General features: G+C 40.8%; 1 protein-coding gene across 1 annotated transcript in view; it reads left to right on the top strand.

The window, feature by feature from the left end:
* The window catches only part of NBAS (neuroblastoma amplified sequence), a 201,287-nt gene that overhangs the window by 591 nt on the left and 187,878 nt on the right, over positions 1-12,818 (top strand). Inside the window, exons 2-6 of the mRNA XM_014531591.1 lie at positions 1,640-1,694; positions 3,980-4,016; positions 4,850-4,927; positions 5,247-5,294; positions 7,210-7,253. Of these exons, the coding sequence (XP_014387077.1) occupies positions 1,640-1,694; positions 3,980-4,016; positions 4,850-4,927; positions 5,247-5,294; positions 7,210-7,253 (262 nt within the window). The remainder of the gene's footprint in view (positions 1-1,639; positions 1,695-3,979; positions 4,017-4,849; positions 4,928-5,246; positions 5,295-7,209; positions 7,254-12,818) is intronic.

The following is a 12,818-nucleotide window of genomic DNA, read 5'->3' as shown; positions in this document are numbered from 1 at the left end:
TCTGGTTCTGTCCCGGGCGGCACCGCGGGTTCTGGTTCTGTCCCGGGCGGCACCGCGGGTTCTGGTTCTGGTTCTGTCCCGGGCGGTGCTGGGAGGGGGCTGCAGCATCGGACGCCAGGGCCCCTCTCACCTCTGACTGCGTGTCCCCTCCCCTCCCGGGCGGGCCCTCCTGCAGCGGGACCCGGAGTCCGTGGACCTTCCGGCGGGCTGCCACGGAGCAGGCGTCAAGCCTTCACTCCCGCCTGGAGCTGAGTTGCGCCAGCTCTTGAGTATTTCACTCAACAAGCACTTACCACGTGCAGGTGTGTGTGGGCCCGTGTCCCAGGTACCGCGCCAGGTGCTGGGCGCCCAGGTGAAGCACTTGCGCGGGGCTTGCAGTGTGGAGGGGAGACAATCGGTCCACATTTCTCACGCCCCCCCCCCCGCCCCGCCCCTCAGCCATCAGCGCTGAAATAGCCTCAGGTGTGAAGAGTGAGGTGCCACTGCCCCGGGCTGGGTTCTCTGCTCAGGAAGGGGTCGCGGGGCTGGTAACGTGACGTGGACCTGGGGTTGTCAGTTCCCCAGAGAGGACCTCCCCGGCGCAGGGTGAAGAGAGGAAGCAGGAATCCACGTCTCTCCGGCAGGCAGATGTGTATTGAGAGCCTCACCTGTGGCCACACGGGTTCAGACTCCGAGGGTGCGGCAAGATGGAAAAGGACTTTTACCAAAGATCACGGAGTCCAGGCCATATAGATTCTCTTCTACGAAATCTTTCAAAAGTGTTTCTGTACCGGAGAAACTACTCATTCTCCTGTGCAGTTTGTCTTTCTCTTTAACCTTCCCGTTGCAGTTTCTGCTCGTCGCGAATAACGTATTTTGTAGGCTGGCAGAGATCTGTATATATTACTGTTTTTCAGGTATTTATTTAGTTTCTCTTTGTTTTTTACCGGTGTGAATATTTTATAGATTATGCAGCCAGGAAGCGGCCGCTGCTGCTGTTGGTTGGATAAGGATAAGTTTCTGCCCCTTTAGCACTCCCTGGTTAATTACAACAATGATTCAGAATACTTAACGTTATACATTGATTTTAAAAAAAAATAAGCACAGCATCAACTTACATTGAAACCTCATGGCACTCAGCATGTGTAGTGCCTAGAATTGTTTAGCCCACACAGCCTGTTTGAAATATACTTAACTATTTAATGTAGCAATTATATATCAGTGTGTGCCTCACTAGCATTTTCTCTGTGGATATAAAACATTCAGTGCCTTTGTCTCCAGACATGAACTTATTTCATCTAAATGACCCCTTTTCCTGCAAGCAAAACGTGGTTAGGCCTCTCTAGCCCCCAACTGGTCTTTGCCCTGGACTTCTCTTGTCTTTGGACTGGTGTTTTGATATGAAATAGTTCCAGCCTGAATCCTTCCTTATCCTCTGCAAGATTCATCCTCACAGATGCCTGTGACTCCGTTATGCTCACTTGTACGCCCACCTTCCCCAGGCCTGCGTCTACCTGTTTCTGTCTAGGAGTAGTTTTTAAATACTGGTAATTTGTACCCAGTGCTCTGAGTAGTCACAAAGAAACAGAACTTTACATAGTGTGTAAGGGTTACTAGGAAATTCTCAAATGTAAACTTTTTTTTTTCTTTCCATCTGCAGCCTAGAGGCAATCGAAAACATGGTGCATCCTTCATCATCACAAAAGCAGTTCGAGGTACGGATAGCTTGTTTATTTTTTCTACATGTATTTATATACATCTAAGTATATGGCTAGCAGGTAATTCCATCCCCCCCACCCCCCATTTCATTCATATCTGTGCTATTTTAGAAAGTTTAGGAATTTAACCCTTTCGGTCCAATGTTATTTTTGAAATTCAAACAGTCTGGTCCAAATTAATTGACGGGATTGAATGTTGCACTTTTTAATGTTCTTATTGCTCGACGTTGGACCTGCTCCTAGCGCCTGGTCTGTCGAGTCAGCCTCGAGGTTGGACCAAAAAGGGTTAAAAATGTGTTTTTTAGACTTTTAACACGTTAAGCGCCATGTCAGTCACCAGTGACTGACACTATACTTTCTGTCGGGACTGGTCAGTCTCTGGTGCCTCCAGCATATCAGTGAAATCGGATATCGCAGGCTAAACGGAAAGGAAGACAAAACAGGCTTGGCCCTTAACGTGTTAATGTAGAACCTGATAAAAGTGACAAGCATACATGTTACCTGAGTTTAATTTTAAATATTTTTAAAAAATATATTTTATTGATTTTTTTACAGAGAGGAAGGGAGAGGGATAGAAAGTTAGAAACATCGATGAGAGAGAAACATCGATCAGCTGCCTCCTGCACACCCCCTACTGGGGATGTGCCCGCATCCAAGGTACATGCCCTTGACTGGAATCGAACCTGGGACCCTTGAGTCTTCAGGCTGACGCTCTATCCACTGAGCCAAACTGGCCAGGGCACCTGAGTTTAATTTTATATATGTATCTTCATGATATATGATATGTATATATAGACATATATGTCTGCATGTATATGTGTTTATATGCACACACTTTTAATGCAGTGTAGAGCTAATGTATGGCCTGAGTTAGCCATTATGGATGTGTTCAGGAGGAAATGAAGAAAATCAAGCTGAGTTTGAGCCTCAGAGAGTGTGGACATTGAAGGTGAAAGGACAGTGGCAGGCTGTTTTAAGTGGCTTACATGATGTTTCAGGTACATCGGGTCAGGGTTAATTAAATTGCAAAATTGATGAACCAGGGCATTCTTTAACTGCTGGCGGACTGTACACTGTGCTCACAGTGAGCGGTGCTGGGAGGGCTTGTGGGTATTGGTACAAGGCTTTACCAGGCCAGCAAGCTGGTGCTGCTCCGAGTGTATGTGTTAGGTGAGGAAGCTTGCCCAAGGTCATTCATTTGGAATTTGACTGCATGCCTTTCTGGTCCAAAGCCTATCCTTTTTTTTTATTTTTTAGTATATTTTTATTGATCTCGGAGAGGCTGGGAGAGGGAGATAGAAACATCAATGATGAGAGATAATCATTGATCGGCTGTCTCCTGCACGCCCCCTACTGGGGATCTAGCCCACAACCCCAGGCATGTGCCCTTGACTGGAATCGAACCTGGGACCCTTCAGTCCACAGGCTGACGCTCTATCCACTGAGCCAAACCAGCTAGGGCAAGCCTGTCCTTACACTGGTGAATGTGAGCTACTCGTAAAGAGGAGATTCAGTTTCTAAGGAGCTGAGTCCTTGAAATTAACTGTAATTTTACTTTCTGAGAAAGATAAAATAATTTTATCTCCTGATACAAGAATCGCTAGCATATGCAATTTTCGTTATCACAAATGTTTTGAAGTTCTGGAAATTCAGAAAATATATATGTCATAACATTTATTGTAGAAAACTTAGAGAATATAGGTAACCACAAATTAGAGTAAGTAAACTACTCTTCATTTTGCCACCCACAGGTAATCTATTATCCTTCAGACCTTCTCCCAGTGATATACACTTAACTGCGTATATGTTTTAAATGCGATACCATAAAAACATTATTTGTCAATAATGTGTTAGAAATTGGTTTTCATGGACTTCCCCATTTTTAGATATTATTATTTAAATTTTTGCTATAAAGTATAAAATGGCATCTTAATTTTTTAATAAAAATACGTTGGTTTTAAAGGGCTATTACTATGATTTTTACTCCATGGTTTTATTAAAGCCTGTTTGGCAAAGTTTAGCATTTTAAATCACTTTTACTTTTTGTACTGTTAGGAAATACTTCAAAGTTTTGAATACATCAGCTTGGAACTTAATATGAACAAATATATGATCTTGTAAAATACATACTGTATTTTAGATTTTATTTATTCTCTTATTTTAAGAGTTGTACTCTGTGTTTTGTAATGACTCATTCTACAGTGTATTTTGGATTTTATCATCAAGAAATATTTGGCTTTGCTATTTATTTATTTATCTATTTATTTATTTATTTTTTACAGATCGCTTATTATTTTTACGTCAGTACATCTGGTACAGGTGAGTCATTAATTCCACAGAGAAACGATATGAACATCAAATATAAACAATTTTGTCCTATTTATGATTGAAGTTTTCAGAACTGAATTGTGATATAGATGCTGATAATCAGGTGAACCCAGTTTATAAAATAGACATTTCGTATATTTGGCACACTCTGGCGGGGTATCTTACAGACTTGGGGTGATTTCCTTCCCTTAGTCATTATTCAGATAGTCTCCTGACAACTTGTGCTTTCACTGATGAGCATCTGAGCCTTATCCTGAATGATGAAGGCTCTCCGCCTTATCTCGAATGTCCACACGAGGAATCTGCAGCTTGCAAAGCTTTTAAACAACTTTTGTGTCCTTGTTGTCCTATCCCCTCTCGTGCATCAGAGAAGGTTCTTTGGCTTTCAGTTCTTGGGTATTTTTGAATTCTTTTGAGTGTTATGTGTGTTTTCAGGCACAGTGCTAACTTTGAGCCCTAAAAGGAACAAAAAAATGATTATTCTGACAAAGGATATAATTCAGCTTTTAGATATGTGTGTAGGAATCGTTTTATGGAATTCTTTACCACGGATTGCTTTTCCCTTGAGGACGTCTAATCTTACAAGCTGCAGAGATAAGATAGATAATATAGTTCTGTGAAAGAGACCTTTGGCTCTTCTCTAGGGCTTGCTCCAGTGTTGTCTGCTTTTCCTCTGATGTGTGCGTGTGTGTGTGCGCGTGTGTGTTTTTTACAATTAGATTTTAAGCTCGCTAATGTGTTGTGGTTTCAGCCGTGTGTGTGTGTGTGTGCGTGTGTGTGTTTCAAGATTAGATTTTAAGCTCGCTAATGTGTTGTGGTTTCAGCCCTGCACCCTTTTTGCTCCCTGATGGACTGGTTCGCTTGGTTAATAAACAGATAAACTGGCATTTGGTCCTTGCAAGGTAAGGATGTATACAATTCATATGTTTCTCTACCTGGGTAAGCATTTAAATTTCATTATGGCATTAATTTTGGGGTGTTTATGGCTTAATAGTCTTGACATTTATTGTATATAAATTCCCTTTGATATATATTGTTTAAATGTGTTAATTCAAACTATATTGGAATCATTTTGCCTGCTTTTATACCAAATGTCATCTAACTTCAAGTTCTAAAGATGAAACAACTTTAAAATGATTTTAACTTAAAATCCCTCCATGTGTGTGGAAGACTGTTACAAATGTGCATACAGATTTTCTTCTTCTTTCTCCCCTATGAAAGCAATGGAAAGCTTTTGGCTGCTGTTCAAGATCAGTGTGTGGAGATCAGGTAATTGTTAACATTCATATTAAAAATGTCCTCTGAGAAGCATTTTACTTGACAGATGGGAACTAAGAGTTTTAAATGGGGCACATTTAAAGGGACTTTACCATTAACTCATGTTTCTGCCTCACTGCTTCTTTCTGGAGAACTAGGAGTTAGGCCTTGTCTGGAGAAAGGGGTAGTCCCCAATTTTAGGGGCGCCACATGTTTTGCCTGCTGTTCCTAATGTCCCAAAGAATGAACTGGTTTTCCTGAGTTAGTTGCTATTGTTTCATCGCTTTCGTCACTGATACATTAATTAAAAAGAAAGCGCATGGAAAGCCCAGCTTAGAAGCCTTCTAGATGTGTACGTAATGCCCCCGAATGTCTCGAGAGAACAGAACATCTCTGGTCTCAAGTAGTGTGTCTTGGTCTTGTGTGGACCCACAGTCCATCTACATACAGCTTGATGCCGACAGAGCAAAGTGGCCCCTCCTTTTTCATACCTTCCTGAGTGTGTGCTTAGCTGACTTCACAGCACATAGTCCAACAAGAGTGGATTCCAGAGTTCTGGAAAATACACATTGTCTACTGAGAAAGTAAAGTTCCTTAAAAGACAGCAGAGTGATGTGGGGAAGTGGAAAGATGAACATGCCCCTTTAAGAAAGTATCCCTCATCATTTAATTAGCAAAATGGTGTTGGACAGCCTTTTAAATTTGTTTTATTAATTTTACAGAGAGAGAGGAAGGGAGAGAGAGAGAAACATGAATATGTTGTTGCACTTATTGATGCATTCATCGGTTGCTTCTTGTATGTGCCCTGACTGGAGATTGAACCCACAACTTTGGTGTATCCGGATGATGCTATAGCCAACTGAGCTACCTGGCCAGGGCCAATAATGACAGCCTTTTAAAACTACATTGCTTAATTTGGCATGGCTGTACCAGGTGGGTTCCTCTTCTTTAACAGCATCATTAAGCATCACGTGGGTACAGTGTTTGAACTTATGTATGCATAGGATGGGCTAGCATTGCCTCTTCCGTTTGTTGCGGCAATGTGAAATGCATCTCTTTGAGAATTGTGCTGATAGTGTGACTTCTTTTTTCAACAATTAAATTTATTGGGGTAACATCGGTTAATAAAATTATATAGGTTTCAATGGACATGGACAACAGGGGGGTGAGGGCATGAGTGGGGGAGATAGAGGGTAATGTGGGGATAAGGACACATATGTAATAACAATAAAAATATTAAAAAACCAATAATAAAAAATTATATAGGTTTCAAGTGTGCAATTCTATGATATATCATCTGTACATTGCACTGTGTGGCCACCACCCAAAGTCAGATCATCTTCTGTCACCACACATTTGACACCCTTTACCCTTAACTACCTCTCATCCCCTTTCCCTCTGGTAACCAGCATACTGTTGTGTCTATGAGTTTTTGTTTGTTTATTTGTTCATTTGTTGTTTTCAGTTTTATAACCCACATATAAGTGAAATCATATGGTTCTTGATTTTTTCTGACTGACTTACTTGGCTTAGCATGACATTCTCAAGGTCCATCCATGTTGTCCCAAATGGCAGTATTTCATCTTTTCTATGGCTCAGTAGTATTCCATTGTATACATGTGCCACATCTTTGTATCCAGTCATCTATTGAAGGACACTTTGGCTGTTTTTATGTTTAAACTCACTTGTGCTTATGTCACTTCATTCTTGTTATAGCTCCATTCCTGATGAAAAGAAATGTTGGAAGAAAGTAGTATCCCTAATGCAAGGGCCTTATTTGAGGCACAGAACCCCGTCTGTAAGAGCAGGAATGATTTATTGTTGTGTAGAGAAGTTGTCCAGTCTGTAGTATCTGTGATGGTGTATGGCAGTAAACAATACTGTTGTTATGTAAAACTATTGTCTTCATTTTGTGCATACATTGCAGGTCTGCCAAAGATGATTTTACATCTATTATTGGGAAATGTCAAGGTAAGAGTTTCCAAAATTTCTAAAAAATGAAAATTTCAAGTCTGCAGTAGTTTACAGTATCTCTTAAAAGTCAGAATAGAGATTAAATATTTATTAACAAAGATTGTTAAAACTGCTTAATAAAATAATTTTTTAAAATCTTAACTGATTTCTCTTACTGTCTTAATTTTGCTTTAGGATGTGCATTTTTGAGAAATTTGAAATTGAAACTTTTTAAAGAGTCTAAGCCAGTTTTGTGATAAAGTTTTTGTATGTGTCTGTAGTCTTTTATTTTGAATTTGATGAAATAAATATTTTAGTGTAAATCAAGAGTTGATCAGATATGGCCTGGCCAGTGTGGCTCGTGGTTGAGCATTGACCTATGAACCAAGAAGTCACAGTTTGATTTCTGGTCAGAGCACATGCCCGGGTTATGGGCTCGATCCCCATTGGGCATGCAGGAGGCAGCCAATCAGTGATTCTCTCTCATCATTGATGTTTCTAACTCTACCCTTCCTTCCTCTCTGACATCAGTAAAAGTATATTTAAAAAACAGTTGGTCAGATATATACTAATAAAAAAAAGTCTGGGATTTGATTATTTTTCGATATAGTCAGCAAGAATTTACTGAATGTGTTTTATGTAATATGAATCATTCTTGGTACTAGGGGTGTTATTGTGAGCAAAAGGTGTGTTCCTGTACCTCATACAGACACTCAAATACTTGATTGTAAACTGACAGATCTGATGAAGGAAAAATACAGAGTTGGGTGAGAGTCTCTAACCAGGAGTGTGAGATGAGATTGTTGAGAAAAAGTGACTTTTGGAAAGCAACCTTAAGAGTGAGTAGAGGGTGGGAGCAGTGGGGTAGGTGTGTGTGTGAGGGGTGCTTCATCTGCAGAAGCAGTGTGTGAAAAGGTAGCTGGGAAGCGTATACCAGGAAGGCAGTAAGAGGGCATGATTAGGTGAGTGCACTCATTATTTCTGCTTATTTACAGGGCCTGCAGTTCATCTGCATGACCTTGTGCTAGTTTAGCAGTGGTAGTTGTGGGAATCGTAATGATGACAATCCTGGTCGTTGTGATGACAAACATTTACAGTGTCCTTACTGCATGCCAGGCGCTGCATTTTCTCGTTTAATTGGAAGAACATGGCACTCATATTTTATCTTAAAGCAGCGTTTGGGTAAAATGGATATTTGACAGTGAAAGCGAGCATGGAGAAGGGAGGCATCGATTGTTTTGTAGTGTACAAAATGGTGAAAGACAGGATTCCCCAAGCTCCCCATGGAGATGTTGCTCTTGAAGCTCTTTGTCAAAAGCACATTGGTGGCCTGGGGCCAGTTTTCTTCTAATTTTTCTCATTCTCAGCCATCCAAATGCATTGAGAAGATTAAGAATTAAATGTTTTAAAAATGTTTTGAGTTCCCATATGAATGGTGATTTTCTGTTAGTATGTCAGAGAATCAGTATTCCTAAATAATCCACATGTACTAGTGGATAAGGTAGTAATAGAGTTCTTACAGAGTTTTCTCTTATTAAAAATTGAATTTATTGGGGTGACATTGATTAATAAAATTATACAAGTTTCAGGGGTACAATTCTATATTACGGAGTTCTCTTGGCATACAAGATATACATTTTATGGCTTAAAGCAAATATAAAACTTATCCCTCCCTGTTGTTATCTGTTCCTTCTGCTCAATTCCCTGGACGGTCAGTGGTACCCTTATCTGTATCAAGCTGGAAATGTAGACATTTTTTTTCTTCTTTTTCTTTCTCTCCCTTCTTTCTTCAACAAATAAACATTAAGCTTGCCACTGTGTGCCAGGCGCTGTCCTAGGCCCTGTGTATGTCTGCAGTGAGGCATGATACCGGCTACCTCGACTGAAGGTCTGCAGTCCCTCAGGCGGAGAGAGACGGGAGTTTTTGCAGTGGTGCCGACTGGCACAGTGGAGGAGCATCCCCGGTGACTCCACCCGGGCCTGCGAGTATGGTTAGGCGGCTCTTGCTCCCGCTCCTGCGCTCAGCCCTCAGGCCCCAGTTCTGGCTTTTAACATTTTCACTTGCTTTCTCGTGACTGTCTCCTGACGGTTTTCTTCTAGATGCTCTTCACTAATCCAGCTTTGCACAGCTTGCCCAATTGGTCACTCATAAAAGAGAATTACCATGTTACCTTCAGATCTGGCTCCCCTGTCCTCCAGATAGGTGACCTTGGACACGTTCCCTTACCTCTCTGCGTCTCAATTACCTGTAATATGGGTATGATGTTATAGATGGGGTGTGGAAAAGTTATGTGAGCTAATGTAAATATGTTAAGCTCTGGGCATACGAAATATGAATAAAGCTCTTAGCATAACGTCTGACACTTTGCAGGTACTTAGGAGACATTAAGCTATTATTGCTGCTGCTGTTACTCTGCCGAAAATCTGTCAGTCATTTGCCATTGACTGTAGAATGCAGGTTAGAGTTTCTAATTCAGGGCATGAGACCTTTCACAGTCTGTTTGTCTGTCCTGTGGATCCCCATGCCACATGTCTGCGGTTTTCCAACCCCATTGTGCTTTTTTGTTTTGATTTGGTAATCCTCACCCGAGGATATTTTTCCATTGATTTTTAGAGAGAGTTGAAGGGAGAGGGAGAGACAGAGAGAGAGAAGCATCGATGTGCGAGAGACACATCGGTTGGTTGTCTCCTGCATGCGCCTGACCGGGGCCAGCTATGAGGTATGTGCCCTTGACCAGTATTGAACCTGCGACCCTTCAGTCCTTGGGCCGACGCTCTAACCACTGAGCCAAATCGGCCAGGGTCCCATCCTTTTTATGCCTTTGTACCGATAGTTCCTTTTGCCTAGAAGTTCCCACCGTTATACTTAATTAGTTGCACATATTTTAGTTCCAGCATCAGTTCTTCTGGAAACCTTCCTCACTGTATCCTAATCTTTCTTTTTCTAATTGTTTATTTGCTTGTCCCAGTTCTTCTGGAAACCTTCCTCACTGTATCCTAATCTACTTTCTTTTTCTAATTGTTTATTTGCTTGTCTGATTCACAGTTAAATTATAAAGGCAGAGCTCCTGTCTTACTCAATGTTTTTTTAAATTTAAATTAATTTTATTCCTAGTGCCTAGCATGGTGTCTGACTCATAGTAGGTACAGAATTTTTGGCATACAAATTTTGACCCTATCAAGTGGGTATTGGCACTTGAGAACTATTAAAATGATTTTTATGAGTGAATGTATGAATAAAGTATATTTGCCTATATCCTATGGTTCAATTTTAGAAATTCATGTATAATATGTTTGTTTTTGTTAAGCATATATAAATTTATGGATAGTTGTCATGATATGGGTTTTATTCCTAATGTACACAAATGTATGTACATACCATGAATGGAACAGTAAGGACAGATAAGGAGTCCTGTTTGCATAGTATCCTTTTGAGAATAGTAGAAGGGGAGTAGCGAATTTCTAAAGCTTGGGGCTCTAGCATTTTCTGAATTTACTTTCTATGAAAGTAGGCCAGACCTGGCTTAAATCATGTATAAGGATCAAAAAGTTCCCAGAAGAATAACCTGAGGATGATATTCAATTGCCTTTCCCTCAGTGCTGCCCTGGTGCTGAGTGAGGGCTTGGAGAGCCGTCTGTGGGCGTCTGAGCAGCTGCTGGGAATGCCCAGAATCAGACAGACGGGGCCCCCTTGAGCTTTGGCAATAGACACCTGCCCTTGGCCAGGTGAGAAACACACAAGTTAACATGAAAATGGGAAGCTTCACCCTTCAGTCTTTCACCCAAATGGTAGTACTTGTTAGAGTTTTAGTGTGTACAGTTAATGTGGCAGCCTTGATGGGATAATGATGCTTTGAGAGCTAATGTTTTATTTTGTTGGCTTCTGAATGTGTGAATTTATGACCGTAATGCTGCATTAATGGCTTCTTTCCATTTCATATAATGTGAGGTAACGATCATTTGCTTATTATCTGGCTCATCTTTATGGGAATGACTCTCATATGCCAAATGATGTTTCACGCCTCTGCCTGCAGAAACGCAGCCAGTTGTACTTAATGCATTTTTGAAACTACATATTTTGGAGTCTGCGGACCGAAATAGGAGCTGTTTGGTTCCACTTTGGCATTTTTCAGTTATTGTTTTATAAGATATAGGCCATTCGAGAATGTTTTAAATGTGCTTTGCAACTTGTTTGGGTTCTGTTTGCCAGGCCATAAAGAGTAATTCAGTCTTTCCCTCTCTGGAAGAGTGCCCTGAAACTAGAACATGGAATTGGACGTTCTAAAGCCTTACTGTGTTAATCAAGAGGTTTTCTGCACCTTCTGATTCTGAGATACCACAGACCAGGGCTTCCCAGTGCTAAGCCGCAGCCTGCTTACTCTAGGTGTGTGGGTCCCATTGCCCTCCACTGGCCCAGGGCCCTGTGACAGCCTGAGCTCAGACCGGCTCCCTCTGGTTTTCAGCAGCCTCATCCATTTACCTTCCGGTGCCACACATATAGCATTTTCCGTGTGTGTCTTGACCTGAATAAGGTTGCAAAGCATAGACTACTTGGAGCACCCAGATTTGGAAACGAAACATTTCATTATGGAACTATAATTCAGGAGCCTCTGGTTTTATAACTGTTTTCCCCTTTTTGTATTTTGTTGGAGAAAAAAATCTTCTGTGTTGAAAAAATAATACACATTCTCAGAAAAAACTTTAGAAACTAAGAATGAGCAAAAAGTAGAAAATAAAAGTAAATGCACCATCCAGAGATAAGTAGTATTAACATTTTATGGTCTATTCTTTAAGACATTTTTCTGCTAGTACCCGTTACTATCAATGTGATCTGTGAAAATAAAATGTTTTATAATCTGCTTTCTTCACATAAAGTTAGATTGTTAAGTCTTTTAGGTTGAAATTTAAGAACTTTCCAAAGTATCTTTTTTTTTTTTTTTTAAGTGAATAACATCTTAGGTGTTAGGCTGTAGGTGTCCTAAGTCATCCAGAAAGTGCCTATAAATGTGATCTCTGAGCAGTAGGCAGCCCAGTGCTGTACTTGATCCCTCATGCCAGGTGGAAAGGAGCATCACTAGGTCTTGGTGCAGACGGCTGTGTAGAACACGGGCAGCAGATATTGCATCTACGTTCCTGGGGATATTGGTTTGTTGATTTTATTTTCCTTAAATGTCTTTCTGGTTTGGTATTGGAGTATTCTTGCTGGTCTCAAAATATAAGTTGGCAATGTTCTTTCCTTTTCTGCTTTAACAGAGGTTTGTGTAGAATTGGAATTATTTTTTTCTTAAATGTTTGATAAAGTTCACCAGTGAAATTTGAAGTGTTTTTTTGTATGCTTTTAATTCTTTTTTTGTTTTGTTTTTGTTTTGTTTTGTTTTAATTAAATTAAATCTTTATTGTTCAGATTATTACATTTGTTCCTCTTTTCCCCCCCATAACTCCCCTCCTCCCAGTTCCCACCCCACCCTCTGCCCTCACTCCCCACCCACTGTCCTCATCCATAGGTGCACGATTTTTGTCCAGTCTCTTCCCGCATCTCCCACACCCCTTTCCCCCCCAAGAATAGTCAGTCCATTCCCTTTC

Source organism: Myotis brandtii, unplaced genomic scaffold, assembly GCF_000412655.1.
Source record: "Myotis brandtii unplaced genomic scaffold, ASM41265v1 scaffold813, whole genome shotgun sequence".
In the NCBI taxonomy this organism is placed as follows: Eukaryota; Metazoa; Chordata; class Mammalia; order Chiroptera; family Vespertilionidae; genus Myotis; species Myotis brandtii.
The sequence above is the reverse complement of the archived record's forward strand: the minus strand, read 5'-3'. Positions and strand labels throughout refer to the sequence as shown.